We start from the raw sequence: 13,698 nt of genomic DNA on the forward strand, positions 1-13,698 counted from the left end.
ATATATATATATATATATATATATATATATACTATTTATAGTATATAGATATGTTCACTTATCTGTTAGCAACTGTGCATGCAAGTATTGTAATGTTGCAGAAGCTATTACTATATTGCATGATCTACATATATGTATATATCATAATGCATATCTTAGAATAAATATTACATTTATAGAATCTGTAACAGTACAATATACTATTACTATATTATATGATATACACACACCTATATACGTATCTATCAATCTATCTATCTATCCAATAAAATAATAATTATAAGTGAACAGTGCCTACCCTGAATCCACAAAGATATGTCACACAGATAACTGTACACATAGACGGTAATGTAATGATGGTATGATAATATCAAAGAACAATGCCATGAACCATATTTATATATATATATATGGAATATATAAGCATCCAAATATAAATATATTTGTTATCTTGTATATGGGATGACTGTAGATGTTGGTACAATAAGTACAATAAGTCATTCAGATGCATGCAGACAGCACCTGTATTTAATGATCGGTGTGATACCGAAGCGTTTATCGCACGGTAATTGTGTTGAACACCTCCCTGTTCCTGGAGAGATCTAATGTATATGATATGGTATAATGAATAAAATGTAAGGAAGCATACCTTGTGTGGACAGTAAGGGGTTCCTGTTGTCTTGTTGCACCCTTGGCTCCTCGTGTGGCTCCGCAGTGTGTTGAAGCTCTCTGCTGTCATCTATGGAGCTCTCTATGAAGTCTCTCTGTGCTTTGCTGCCGTCTGATCTTCGGGAGTTTAACTTCAGGATACTGTCGATGGTGAAGTTTAGGGAGAGAGGTTTGCAGGCATCTTGGCTTCTACTCATGGTGGAGGGATTGGGGTGCATGGAGGGAGGAGGAAGCCTGAAATGTTGGAGCTACAAAGCGCAGAGCCGGGGCAGAGGAAGCAGCATCACTATGAGCGCTATGGGGAGAGCAGCGCTCAGGGAGCATACAGCAAGGCAGCTCAGCCTGCTTCTCCTATTGTATGAATGGAGGAGGGGCATTCTCTCTGCTCCATGCACTGACACTGACAGATTATAGGAATGTGACAAAAGCACCTATTATCCGCCTTATATTCAGCCAAAATCTCTTCTCATTGTTTAATAAGCTGTTTAAGTGGTCAGATGTAGAATCATTAATGCAATGCTGGCTTACTCAGCAAAGGATGAGCAAAATTCTGTAAACCAGCAAAACAAAATATAATTATTTCTTGGTGTGAGCTAAAATTTCATTGGCTTCTTAAGGTTCCTCAAGTATGTTTTATTGGAAGTAAAAGTTTATGATTGGTCCTTAGCTGATCTCAGCTGCCTGTCCTATATGTATAGTATATATATTAGTACATGTACACTAATATTAAAGTTTTCCAATTATTCATATTAGAAATCAAAAACATGACTTACAGAAATAAATGTTTTGTGTAAATTGAGATTGATTTAAGGAATAAATCATTTCATTTTTTTTTATCATTTATCACTTAATGAAAAATAACAAAATAATTCTCTAGGGTACCCTGGATATTTTGTTCCTAATATCTAGGGTACTATCAGACCCATGGTGTAAAACTGTTGCTGTACAATGGGGGGAGGCAAACGGCATCCTGAGCAACTCTATTTATGATATCTGATGCAGCTGCATGCAAAGCATGGTCCCTGTTCACCCATTCACTTGAATAGGAGTGGCTGGGACCACAGTTGAGCCCAAGGCATGATTACTGTGGCTCACCACAGATCTGAAATAGCCTCTAGGACAACTGACCACAATTGAATTTAGCTTGTCTTGGTGGGTTACATCTCTTTTCTTTATATGTTCATCTGTGTTTAGGGTCATTGTTCTGCCACAGAATTATTTTGGGACTAATATGCCTGTAATTTTCATTTGCAACCACAATTTTACAAAACAAGTTTGGGATTTGTTGAGAATAATTGGTCGCCATAAAGGACATCTATAGAAGGAATCATTCCTGTTCTCATTCCCCTGACCTTTCCTAACCCACCCCATCCCTCCACAGATTCCTACTTACCGACATCCAAAGCGCCATGGTCTCCGTGTTTGTTTGCACCCACCCACTTACCTATTATAGGTCTATAGCCGTGTCTATAGGACCAAGTCCCATGGCTGGGGATGAGTCCTATGGATGGTTATGGGGCTGTATTGCCTATTGGTAAATTCTTAAGATATACAAATGCCAAGAACATTGATCATCAGATGTAGGTAGTAGGAATCTGTGAAGGGGGATGGTGGGTTAGGTTAGCTCGGAATGGGGAGGAGGCTTGAGCTTGGGTTAAATATGTATACACCTTTAAGGCAATCATTTATTCCAAAATCTATAAGTCTATGTATAGAAAATTCTTCTTCAAACCTGCAAGGACCCCCCTTGTGCTGCTCTCCAGGTCTTTGGTGAATAAGGTGACACTGCCATTTTCCTGGACACTAAGATGAGATATTTCCTGCAAGTTTTCAATTCAGATCACACCAGACTTTTCCAGATAGTGGATGGACATACCAAGGTTGTACTGGTTTTTGATAAGTCTGACCTGATGGGGCCACTAAATATCTTCTGATTTATCATTCAGCGTGATGTTTTGTTCACTTGCTGCCCTATGTTTCCTTGGCAGATGGCTGTTTTTCCGGACCTCTATGTTTCCTTTTTCTTTGTTCTTGAAATATCTGCCTGTATGGCCTAGTACAGGCATGTTCAAAGTCCGGCCCGGGGGCCAACTGCGGCCTGTATTTCAGATTTCCACCAACCCGCAGACTCTGTCATTTAATCAATAATATGCGGCCCGCCAGCACTGTTGACCACAGTATAAAATACATGCGTACAAAAATGCTATTTTATATTTCTATAGAGTTGATCATCCGGCTTGCATGTATTGGCCCGCTACTCCGTGTGCATAATTGGCCGGACGGGAATCCCCATGTGTGCACAGGGAATCCCCTACATCATTATAGTGGGTGCATGGACCACTCCCACTCTTATTTCAAGAACATGCTGTGCATGGAGCCCGCACTGACACTGGACTCTGTGCTCTGGGAATCCCTCACGTCACCCTGGTGGGCGTGCGCTGTGCGGGACCCACGCAGACCACGCCCACACTAACCCTGAGTACATGCTTAATGGTTGGCCCCCACACATTTTCACCCCACCAAATCTGGCCCTCTTTGCAAAAAGTTTAGACACCCCTGGCCTAGTACATATAGGCAAATTCAGTGCCAAATTTGAGCTTGACCATTAATCAATTAGCTAGAAAGTAGAGAGTATGCGCAGTTATTTTATATTGTACTGGCAGAAACACAAAATACAATAATTGATATAAGTGTGTCCATGGCTGTGTCTGGCTTCTCTAAACATGTAGATAAAAAAAACTCTGTACCTAATACCTAAAGCCTATAATTCAGCATGCCAGCCAGGGGAATAATATTATCACAAGAACAGGGCAACTATGGCACGTTTCATACATTAGCATGGGGTACCTTTAAATCCCCCGATATTCAGTAACTTTCAGTCTCCTCTTTTGTGGCCTCTCATATAAACTAGAAAAGATACATAAAGAGCAGAATTTATAAAAACATCCTTGACACAACTTATTTAATTTTTAATTCTCAATAATAAAAATTTAGTACTGACCGTTTGCTATAGACAAAGAATACATTCTTCTGGTATTCTGAAGCATCACCTACTATACACTGAACAGATGAGGGTGATGATTATTGCTACTTAAAGCAAATTTCGCTGCATTCTATCAAATATTCATGTACTCCATGTTAAGGAGCAGACGTCTTTAGCCCCTATATGTAGAGCAAAGTCCCTATATGACTTAAAAAACATATAAAAACATAAAAAGGATAGATAATATATAACAGAGTATTAAACCAATTTTGTTTTCACAATAATATTCTTATGAAATAGCAATGCCTCTTAGCAATATACTGGGAAATCTGTGTTGGCATTTTTTCTAAATAATGGTAAAATACGCAAAGATATTGCAGCTCCAGTGCCCACTAGGTGAATATTTAAAGGGTAATGGGGTTGCTTGAGTACAGGAAAGTGGGCTGTTTACTTACCTATTGGATTAATACTTAGTGAAGCTGTGCTGACCCCAAATATTTAATCACAGACAGAATATTAATTTCCTCTTACATGATTGGGTCTTCTTTGATAAGTGAATTATCACTTAATATTGTTACCTTGTATTTTATGTATATTATAAGTTTAATATATGTATATTACACAGCGCTGTACAAAGTCCATAGTCATGTCACTAGCTGTCCCTCAGAGGGGCTAACAATCCAATGTCCCTACCATAGTCATATGTCTTTAATACAGTCTAAGGACAAGTTTGAGGGGAAGCCAAGTAGCCTAATAATGTTTTTTTGGGATATGGGAGGAGACCCACGCAAACACTTAGATTAGCAGCATTCCCTGGCAATTCACTTTTCATATTGTACATTATGTACTCAAGCAAATCAACCCTAATGTGTTGCTAGTGATGTGCTTACTTTACCTGGACTGGTCCAATCCATGTGCTTTGGACTGGTCCAATGCATGGTGAGCAAATGTTCAGAGACCGCTCATTAACTCACTCCAGGTTTGCTGGATCACCCAGCTTCACTGATTAAAGTGTATCCTCTCCAGAGCTTTAATAAATCAGGCCCAATATCTCTGGCATCAGCCACATAACCAATGCAACCAAATCCAGCCCACAGCAAGGCATTCCTACTTACTCAGAATTCTTGATTAACAAGTAGTACCAGAGCTTTTTATGCTGCCTAGAGGAAATGTAATCCTGTGACACAAGTCGATATCTCAATGTATCTAGAAATGAGAGTTATTCTCTAATGAGACCACAACCGGGCACTTCTGCCAGGGCCTTAGGAAAGAATCCTTATATATTTTCATTTTTTTATCTACATTTTTTTGGAAGGGGAAACATATAACTCCACATCCAACATTGCAAAACTGCAAAAGAGAAGGCTTCATGTTGTTTTATTTCTATATCAAAACATTTTCACTTTTTACACATATTAAGTCAAACATTCATCCCATACAATAATAAGTACAGAAGTACAAGTATAAAAAATATAAATACAATAAAAGAAAAACAAATAAACTCAGTCTAGTACGGGAAAAAAAAAGAAAAAAGTACACAACAAATAATATCTAATCAATTTTTACCAGTTAAAATAGATAATGGAGAATCCCCAATAAGTAACCTTGAAATGTAACATTCTCATACACCCTGAAGAGTTTCTTTGCATTTCAGTGTTGATGATTTCCTGCAGATTCTTTGCAGCCATCTCCCGTTAGCATATTTGAACTTTATGATGATGAAATTAAATATTTTACACAGTATTTGGGAGGAAGGGGGGTAGCCAATAAACCTAACTGCATGTTTTTTTTGTGATGTGGGAGGAAAACCGGAGTACCCGGAAGAAACCCACGCAAACACAGGAAGAACCTGCAAACTCCATAGTGTTCATAGTGTGATAGTGTTCTGGACGAGATTCGAACCTGGGACCTAGTACTGCAAAGGCCGTACCCATACAATGAGAATAAGCACAATGGCCTAAAGTATCTACTGGAAGCTCAGGGTGACATTATTGAAATGCTGGTGGAAGAAAAGGACAGGCAAGTATCGGAAGAAGGCCTTTCATAGCATGCTCACCAGGTGTTATTTAGTTGACAACTACAGATTTAAAAAAGTGAAAATTACTTACATGTTAAAGATTTTTTGAGACCAAAGTGATTGGGTTTAGATCTATTTTTACATAACAGGGTTTTACCACTGAATAAGCTCAAAAAATCATTAATTTCTCATTTACACCTCGATAATGAGTCCTATATTCTGAAAATGACTATGATGAATTGTTGTTGACCATTCCCATTAATGAATACATCAGCTTTGTCATCACCCCAAAAAACCTTAACTGCAGGTCCCTGGAAAAGGATAGGTACCTACCTCTCTGGTGGCCTGTGTTCTCTACCTTCATTTGGTTCCATCATTACAGCCTCGTTCAGCCTTTAACACTTCCATGGGATGTTGGTGCCCCCTGGATCTGTGATTCCATTCTTTGACCCCTACATCACTTCAGAGTTCCAATGGCAAACTCTTGGCAGAGACATTTGATGGTCCCAGAAGTGTTGAATGCTAAAAAATTTTGTGGTGCTTGAGTAGAATTTAAGGTAAGGAAACAAGCCAAAGGAGAGAGAATATATAGGGTCAAGAATTTAGGTGATGAAATTGTTCCTTATATTTATGGTTAGTGTGATGATATCATTGAGTGCCTTAGATGCCCATGAAGCCAACTCCTCGAAATATGACCATCCGCTCATAGAACTGTCAGGCAAAGTGACCACATCTGCTCTTGTTTAAGGATCGAGACACATGGACTCCGAATAAGAAAAGGGAATTTAGCTCCCTTGTGGCTCCAGGCTGTGTTCTGGCCGGCTTTTCAGCATTCACATGGAGGCTGTGCTAAACGCCCTTTGAGGCCAGGCATTTGGGACCCATGTGTATAAAGCCTAAATATGCCCATAAGGCTTAGTTTTCTGATGATTGTCACATGAAAATACCACCCCTGGATGATTAATATCCATCTGGATATCAATATATTTTGTATATGATGTGGATGTAGTAATAAAATAACTGATGTCGCCATCTCCAAAACTAAATACTGGAGATACCGAGGCAGCACGGACACCAGCCGATGATGAGCTTGGAGAGACATTTTTGGGTCCAAAAGCAACACTAATTTACTGAAATTTGTAAACGTAAATCAAATGATCACATGTGGATGAAAAAATGGATTTGGGTTCCTCCTTGCTACAAGAGTTTATAGTTATCTATATCCATATTGTAGATGTCCACAACGTGTTGTAGATTACCTAAGTTAACCTGTTTGAACCACCAAGAGCGGTAACACTTACCCTGAGGATCTGCCCCCTGCTTCCTGTATCAAAACCTAAAAATGTTTTGTCTAGATTATTTATTTCAGAATATAATCATTTATAGTTGTAAATTGTAGATTAAGATTGCTGCTATATAAATAATTTTTTTCCTAGAGATCCAGGGATGTTCCAGCTGGGTTCCAGATATGGGTTCCACCATTGGTGAGCAGTCCTCATTGCTTGATAGAACAATGTTGGAGCCAGTATTTCATTGCAGGAGCCCATGCCAAATTGGTGAGACACCTTTAGAGAAGTGGTCGCCAACCTTTTCGGACCTACGGATCACTAAATGCATGGACTGCGCATGCGCATGGAAACTTCCCCCAGAGTGATGTCAAAATAACAGAACCAGCCCCCTCTCTTATCGCAGGCTCAACCCGCCCAGCACCCTAAGCCTACAATCTGTAGGGGAAGACATGGTCCACGGCTCTGGCTGGTGAGCCCCCCAGTGAGGTCCTTCTCCTGACCCTGCTGGGAAGGCACACCGCTCAAAGCAGCGGACCACCAAAATTTTCTCGCGGACCACTGGTTGGCCACTGCTGCCTTAGAGAATGTGTTTATGACTTATCATATCATCAGTATGTCATCAGCACATCCAGTTGCTTGTCCGAAGCATATTTGTTGACAGTTTGGAGCTGCTGATGAAGCCTCCTCATCTTCTACTACTAGGATGAAAGAGCTCCAAAGCAGCTCTAAACTGTAACTTTATGGCAATCAGTGCGTCCATGGATATGCATCTTGGTTTGCAGATGGTGTGCCTTGCACCTTTGATTATTGAGGACTGAGCCATCTTTGAATGTTGTTCTCCATTGGGTTGAACTATCCTTTGATGGAAACAGTAGTGTACTGAATGCCCCAGACTAGAATGGTCACATGCTTGTTGCCACTCCAAAGATTAGTTACTGTAGCAAACTTTTTTCAAATCCCAATCATGCACTTATAATTATGTAAATATATGCAACAAATCCCACACTTCTTTTATAAGTGCACACCCGACACAAACTGGCCATCAGGTGAACAAATTGTGATGACAGACGTCTCTTTAACCATAGGGAGCAAGCTTAATTCTTCCAAACAAGTTTGTTTTGCTTTTTTAAGTCATTGTGGTTCCACATTTGCTTTTAGGGGTCGCAGGCTAATGAGTTTGTTTGTTAACAGTGTTGGATAAAATGTAAGTAAATTAATAACAGGACAGGTGACACAGGACCCTGAATAAATATTATGCCATAAATCCAGAACATCACGCTGTACTGCTTTAAATGTGAAATGAAATGATATTTGAAATTGCAGTCTTCAGGTCATATAATCCTGGTTAAATCTCCCAGTCACAGTACATGTTGCTGAGTTCTGTGACCTTATACAACCCAACAGAGCTCCGTAATCCAAATGACATACAGCAATACCACAGCAAAGCCTTCAGTATATTATTCATAGAACTGTAGAAAAAAATCATTATTACAATCTATCAATCATCTTCATCATTTCCTTTCTAACAATAAATATTAGAGGGGGTGATGTTTGTTATAAATACTTACACTTCGACCATGGGGTGACAATGAAGCCCCATAGTACACCATTATAGACCCATTGGTTTTCCAGAGTCCACTTTTAAACAAAACCAATCAACAATGGAATTTTTTAAAATTAAACAAGGCAAATTCTTTGAGCATTCATGGTGATTAGTGCATTATCATCAAAAAACTTTTGCAAGTGTTGTTGTTGTTTATGTTTATGTTTTTCGCCAGTCATTCCATGTTTTCTACATTTCTGGGTGTGTGAAATACCTGCTAATCTACCACTTAATGTGGCTTTTCCCATCAGCTGAATAATCACAACAGGACATGAGAGCGGGCAGGAGGAAGCAATAAAAGTGGTGAGAACAATCTGTCCAATCCATTACCTGCAGGGGGCAGCAAGCAGCAATTATGTTCTTAAGTTGAATTTGTATGTAAGTCGGAACAGGTACATTATTTTAATAAATGCAATTAGGATGTTTGTCTCAACATAATATTAGGCAGCATGGTGTCAGTTACTGTATAAAATCCTCACTGTGAGTTAATCACAAACAAGCAAAAAAAAAAGCTTTATTAACTTCTGGAGCAAGCTGTGCTTTGATATGCAAAAAGAAACAACTGCAGAATTTGTCTTGGTCATTAAAGAGTTACAAGATGTTACAGATCACCTCATCTCTTAAGATCACCCACAACCTCAGCTGTGTTTAGCAAAAGATTTTTTCTTCAAGTCATGCAAACCACCCCTCCCCCCAGCAGGGAAGCCCTGTTCATATCTAAGAGTCGTCCGTATGTTGAATGTACTTAACCCAGGGACTACCTGTATATATTCCTCATAAGTGACCTTCTGCTGGCGGGATTAATTCCAACCATTTGTTTCTTATTTTTTACCCCCTTTGGCAAAATCAAAAATGTCAGGTCTTAACTGTACCCTGTTATTTCATTGGGGGTAAAAAAGTAAGGGGGTGACAACGTTTTTCAGGTTATTAGAACAGTAATTGTAATAATGTATTTTATCTTTATGAATGAAGATGGGAACTGAGTGGATAATGATTTTTTTTTTATTTGCTTGTATTCTCTCCTGATCAGAACACACATGTCGGGCTTTGTATCCGGCTGAAAGGCTTTACACTGGCCTGATCTGAGATTCATCCCTTCTAACCCGTGCTGTAAAAATTAAATGAACATTAAAAACAAAAAACAAAATCTTTAATGAATTTCATTTTCTCTTTAATTAATTTTATAATTCTCTCTAGCAACCTAAAAAACAAATATTGGTTATCAGTCTGGATTTACATATTTTTGTCTATAAATATAGAAAATGAAATACTTTTTACAAAAAAGTTTTAAAAGATCTAAAAAAGATAAATAAAGAAAAGGAATGAGTCAAAACATTACCACGCTGGTTCATTTGACATTGTGACTGTATCCGATACAAGAAAATGCTATTTTCCCTGCATTTTTCTGATTCTAATTGCTTTTTCAAAGTAGGATTAAACTACAGTAAAGAAAAAATAATTTGCATTGTAAATTCTTCGAGGCAGGGTCCTTTCCTCCTCACTGTCACTGTCTGTATCTGTCTGTCATTTGCAACCCCTATTTAATGTACTGCGCTGCATAATATGTTGGCGCTATATAAATCCTGTTTATTAATAGTAATAAATCCTCCATGAAAACACATTTTCTTTTATATAAGAAAAAAAGGTGGGCTAGTCATTTTCCTGACACAAAGGTCATAAAGCTGCTCCTTTTCACCCCTTCGGTGTAAAGCTGAATTATAATAGCCCTCATTAACCTCTGATAACCGTCAGGTCAGGAGGGCTGACTTACAAAGCCCCATGGCAGGCAGGTTACAACTTTAAGCATTGTAGATTTTCCCACTGAAAGTTGCAGTTTGCCCAGACAGGAAATATTTTCAAATGCTTAAAAAAATAACTACAGTAGTATTTAGGTAACAAAAAATATGAATTTATATTATTGGTAAAAAAATAAACAAAACTAAAAAGCAATTCAGTTTCATTTTTCAACCCACTGAGTTAGTAAGCAAAGTATTGATTTCCCTTAATAACATTTTAATGTCAGATGGAACTTTTAAGCCACAACTGATGTTAAATTAAAAATAAATGTGATTTAATATTTGTACAAACTAAAGCTAACTGAGTTGACATACAAGTGCCACAAGAATTGTTAAAAATCAAGTTCCAGAAAGAAACAAAATAATTAAAATAATAATTATATAATAATTAATTTAATATAATTATTATAATAGTAGTTTGCTAGGTAAGAGGTTAGAAAGCTAAGGGAACTTTTATGTGGTCATAGTGTGGTTACCAAGCCCATGTATCATAAATATTGCAGGCTTTTTTGACAACAAACTTATAACATTTACTTATTGCAAACATAATAATGATAGAACAGATCTTGTCTACTTTGTATACAGTGTAGTACATCCGAATAAAATAAATATTTATATTACATAGAATATGTATATATATTCTTTTTTCTCTATTCTCTATGTCCAGTTAGTTGGTCTCTCAAAATCCAGAGGAAGCCACATTGGCGAAACGTGTCGGGAATACAGAGACAATTCTTGAGCATTGTGGAAATATGTAATTAGAGAATCATTGCTCATGTGGTATATTTTATTCGGATGTACTACACTGTATAGTGTAAAGTAGACAAGATCTGTTCGATCATTACTATGTTTGCATAAGTGTATGTTATAGATTTGTTGCCAACAAAGCCTTTCCTTGGTACTTTGTTTTCTTTCTCTGTTATAATTATTATAATTTAAAAATAAATAATTATATACTTATAAAATGCTACTTTAAACTCGTCTCTGATCTTAACAGGCCCTCTGGTTTCACCCCTGTCCCTCAATCTCTTAGTGCACCTCCTCACCAAACGTTTTATGCTTACCTTGGTTCAAGGTATCTTTGGTCTGATCCAGTGACATCAAAATTTTCTTTGCCTCCTTCCACTCCTGAGGATGGGCAAGGTTGGGATAGAGATATCACCAGTCATTCTCAATGCAGCAGATTAGGAGTGGATAATAATGACCAAACTATAGTACTATTGCAAACGAAAATGTGAGGTCAGTAACCTGGCTTATGTCTAAAAAAGACTTTCTAAACATGATTACAATTCCACTGGCAGAAAAATAGTTGTCAAATATTTATTAAATCTGTGTTTTTAGCTCTCTTCTCCTGTGATTTATATACTGCTGTGTGCACTTTAATTGAGGTTTGATTATGAGACAGACACTTTCATGATTTATAAACTAAAGGGAAGAATGCTTACATCTTGTATGGTACAGTTATGAATGGATGTGATGTATCAATAGAAGTTTGGAAAGTACTGTTATAAATGGTTTTAAGACCTATGAATGGAAGATGCTGTTATAAACATTCCCCTGATGAATCAGAGTAATAACCTGCGAAACACGTTGGAAACTTTTGAGTATAATACTGTTATCACCAACTGGTAAACAAATTAATAAACAAACATGTTATTAGAGGGTTTTATGTGTTAAGTACCTGATATGCATCTTGAAGTGAATGTTTTTTTGCTTTGTCCTAAATAAAATATTATTGAAAATCTGTGTATTTATTTTTTTTTCTGAAATACAAATTTACCTAGAAAATAAGGGTCTGGCAATCTATTTTATTTGATTAAGTTGATCTTGCTTTATGTGATGATTTTTTGAATTTGAATGTACCCCTATGGAAGACTTCTGAAAATTAATGATTCAATAATCTGAAAAATTAGTCAAACTATATATATATATATATATATATATATATATATTTATTTATTTATTTAGTATCTTATGAAGGTTTTTTGTCCCCAAAATTTGATATATCAAGGTAATAAATGTGTTGCCAAGCCCAGTATTAGATAAGTACATAAACATAGGAGGAAAAATGGAACACAAAGTACGGCTACTTAAGGCAACAATTGTGTGGAAAATAATAATTTGTATTTTTAACATTTCAGAACTCAACAAAGCTCAACTGCTTGTGATAAGCATGCAAAACATAACATAATTGATCATATTCCAAGGTTATATAATTGATCAAACAACCACCTAATTCACTAAAAGGCAACTTGTATAGCGTTTAGTGCATCAAAAGATCAAAACTAAGGGCAGACATTTTTGTCACATAATTTATTTCCAGTGTATTACCCCCTTCTACACTGGAGCAAGTCAGCAAGGATTGTGCAGTTAAAATATTTTAACTATATATATTGGACTTCAGATTTTACTGCAAATGCAATAAAATAAGCTTACCTACCTGACTGCAGTTTATTTTTTACACCCACCTGTTTTCGCTCCATGGCCAGCTTTGCCATTTTCATCCTTTTCTGGATGTCGGATGTTGAGCCATCTTGGTTGGAATGATGTAACACACGCACATGTGCAGCTCAGTGTACTTAGAAGATTGTGCAAAGGCAGGTAAGCATGTTTTACTCCGTTCCTTCTGAAATTACATTTTTGTAAAGCAAAACTAAAGTTTTGCTTTATCTGGACGATATTTTGTACGTTATACTGTGCTTATATTTTTAATTTTTTTATCATTTTTGTTTTGTTTTTTTATAGCCACTTTTTGGCTTCTCACACTACATGTACTTGCTCCATTTGTGGTTGCAGGTTCTTTCTCAGGATGGGCTTAAAGATAATGGTGGACCATGCATATTATTAATGCACCCCCTAATATTCTCCACTGGAAACACCTATGAAAGGGTGAGAAAAACAGTTGGTAAACAGGGATAGGAAATTGTCACCATATAAAAGGAAGTACCTAAACAAGGAACTTCATGGAAAAAATGTTTTAATAAAGGTGCATATTTAAATAGAATTTTTTTAACTACATTAACATATTGAAGCCTATATATAGTGTTAATATCTACTTTATTAGGTATGAAGTTAAATTCTGATAAAATGGATAATAATAAAAAATAAAATATATGTATTTGTATTTCCAGAAAAAAAACTGCCTCTGGCTATTTTGGTATTTCTGTGCTATGGCATGTACATTTTTCATGGATGTACCCAGCTTTGCTCTATGTGCTGACATTTCTGTGACTTGCCTGCCAGCCATCACATCTCAGGCCTTTCTTTCAAGTAGCAGAGGAACAAAACAGCTGAGTGTTGTATGTGATACTCATTTATTTGCATTCCTTTTTTTTTTTTTT

At 37.0% G+C, this 13,698-nt stretch overlaps 1 protein-coding gene across 1 annotated transcript in view; it reads right to left on the reverse strand.

Moving 5' to 3' along the window:
* Positions 1-1,048, reverse strand: part of LOC140327827 (homeobox protein HMX2-like) — a 5,048-nt gene extending 4,000 nt beyond the window's left edge. Inside the window, exon 1 of the mRNA XM_072407144.1 lies at positions 650-1,048. Within this exon, the coding sequence (XP_072263245.1) occupies positions 650-887 (238 nt within the window). The 5' untranslated portion in view covers positions 888-1,048. The remainder of the gene's footprint in view (positions 1-649) is intronic.
* Positions 1,049-13,698: the final 12,650 nt, after the last annotated feature.

This window comes from Pyxicephalus adspersus, chromosome 3 (assembly GCF_032062135.1).
Source record: "Pyxicephalus adspersus chromosome 3, UCB_Pads_2.0, whole genome shotgun sequence".
NCBI classification, from domain to species: Eukaryota; Metazoa; Chordata; class Amphibia; order Anura; family Pyxicephalidae; genus Pyxicephalus; species Pyxicephalus adspersus.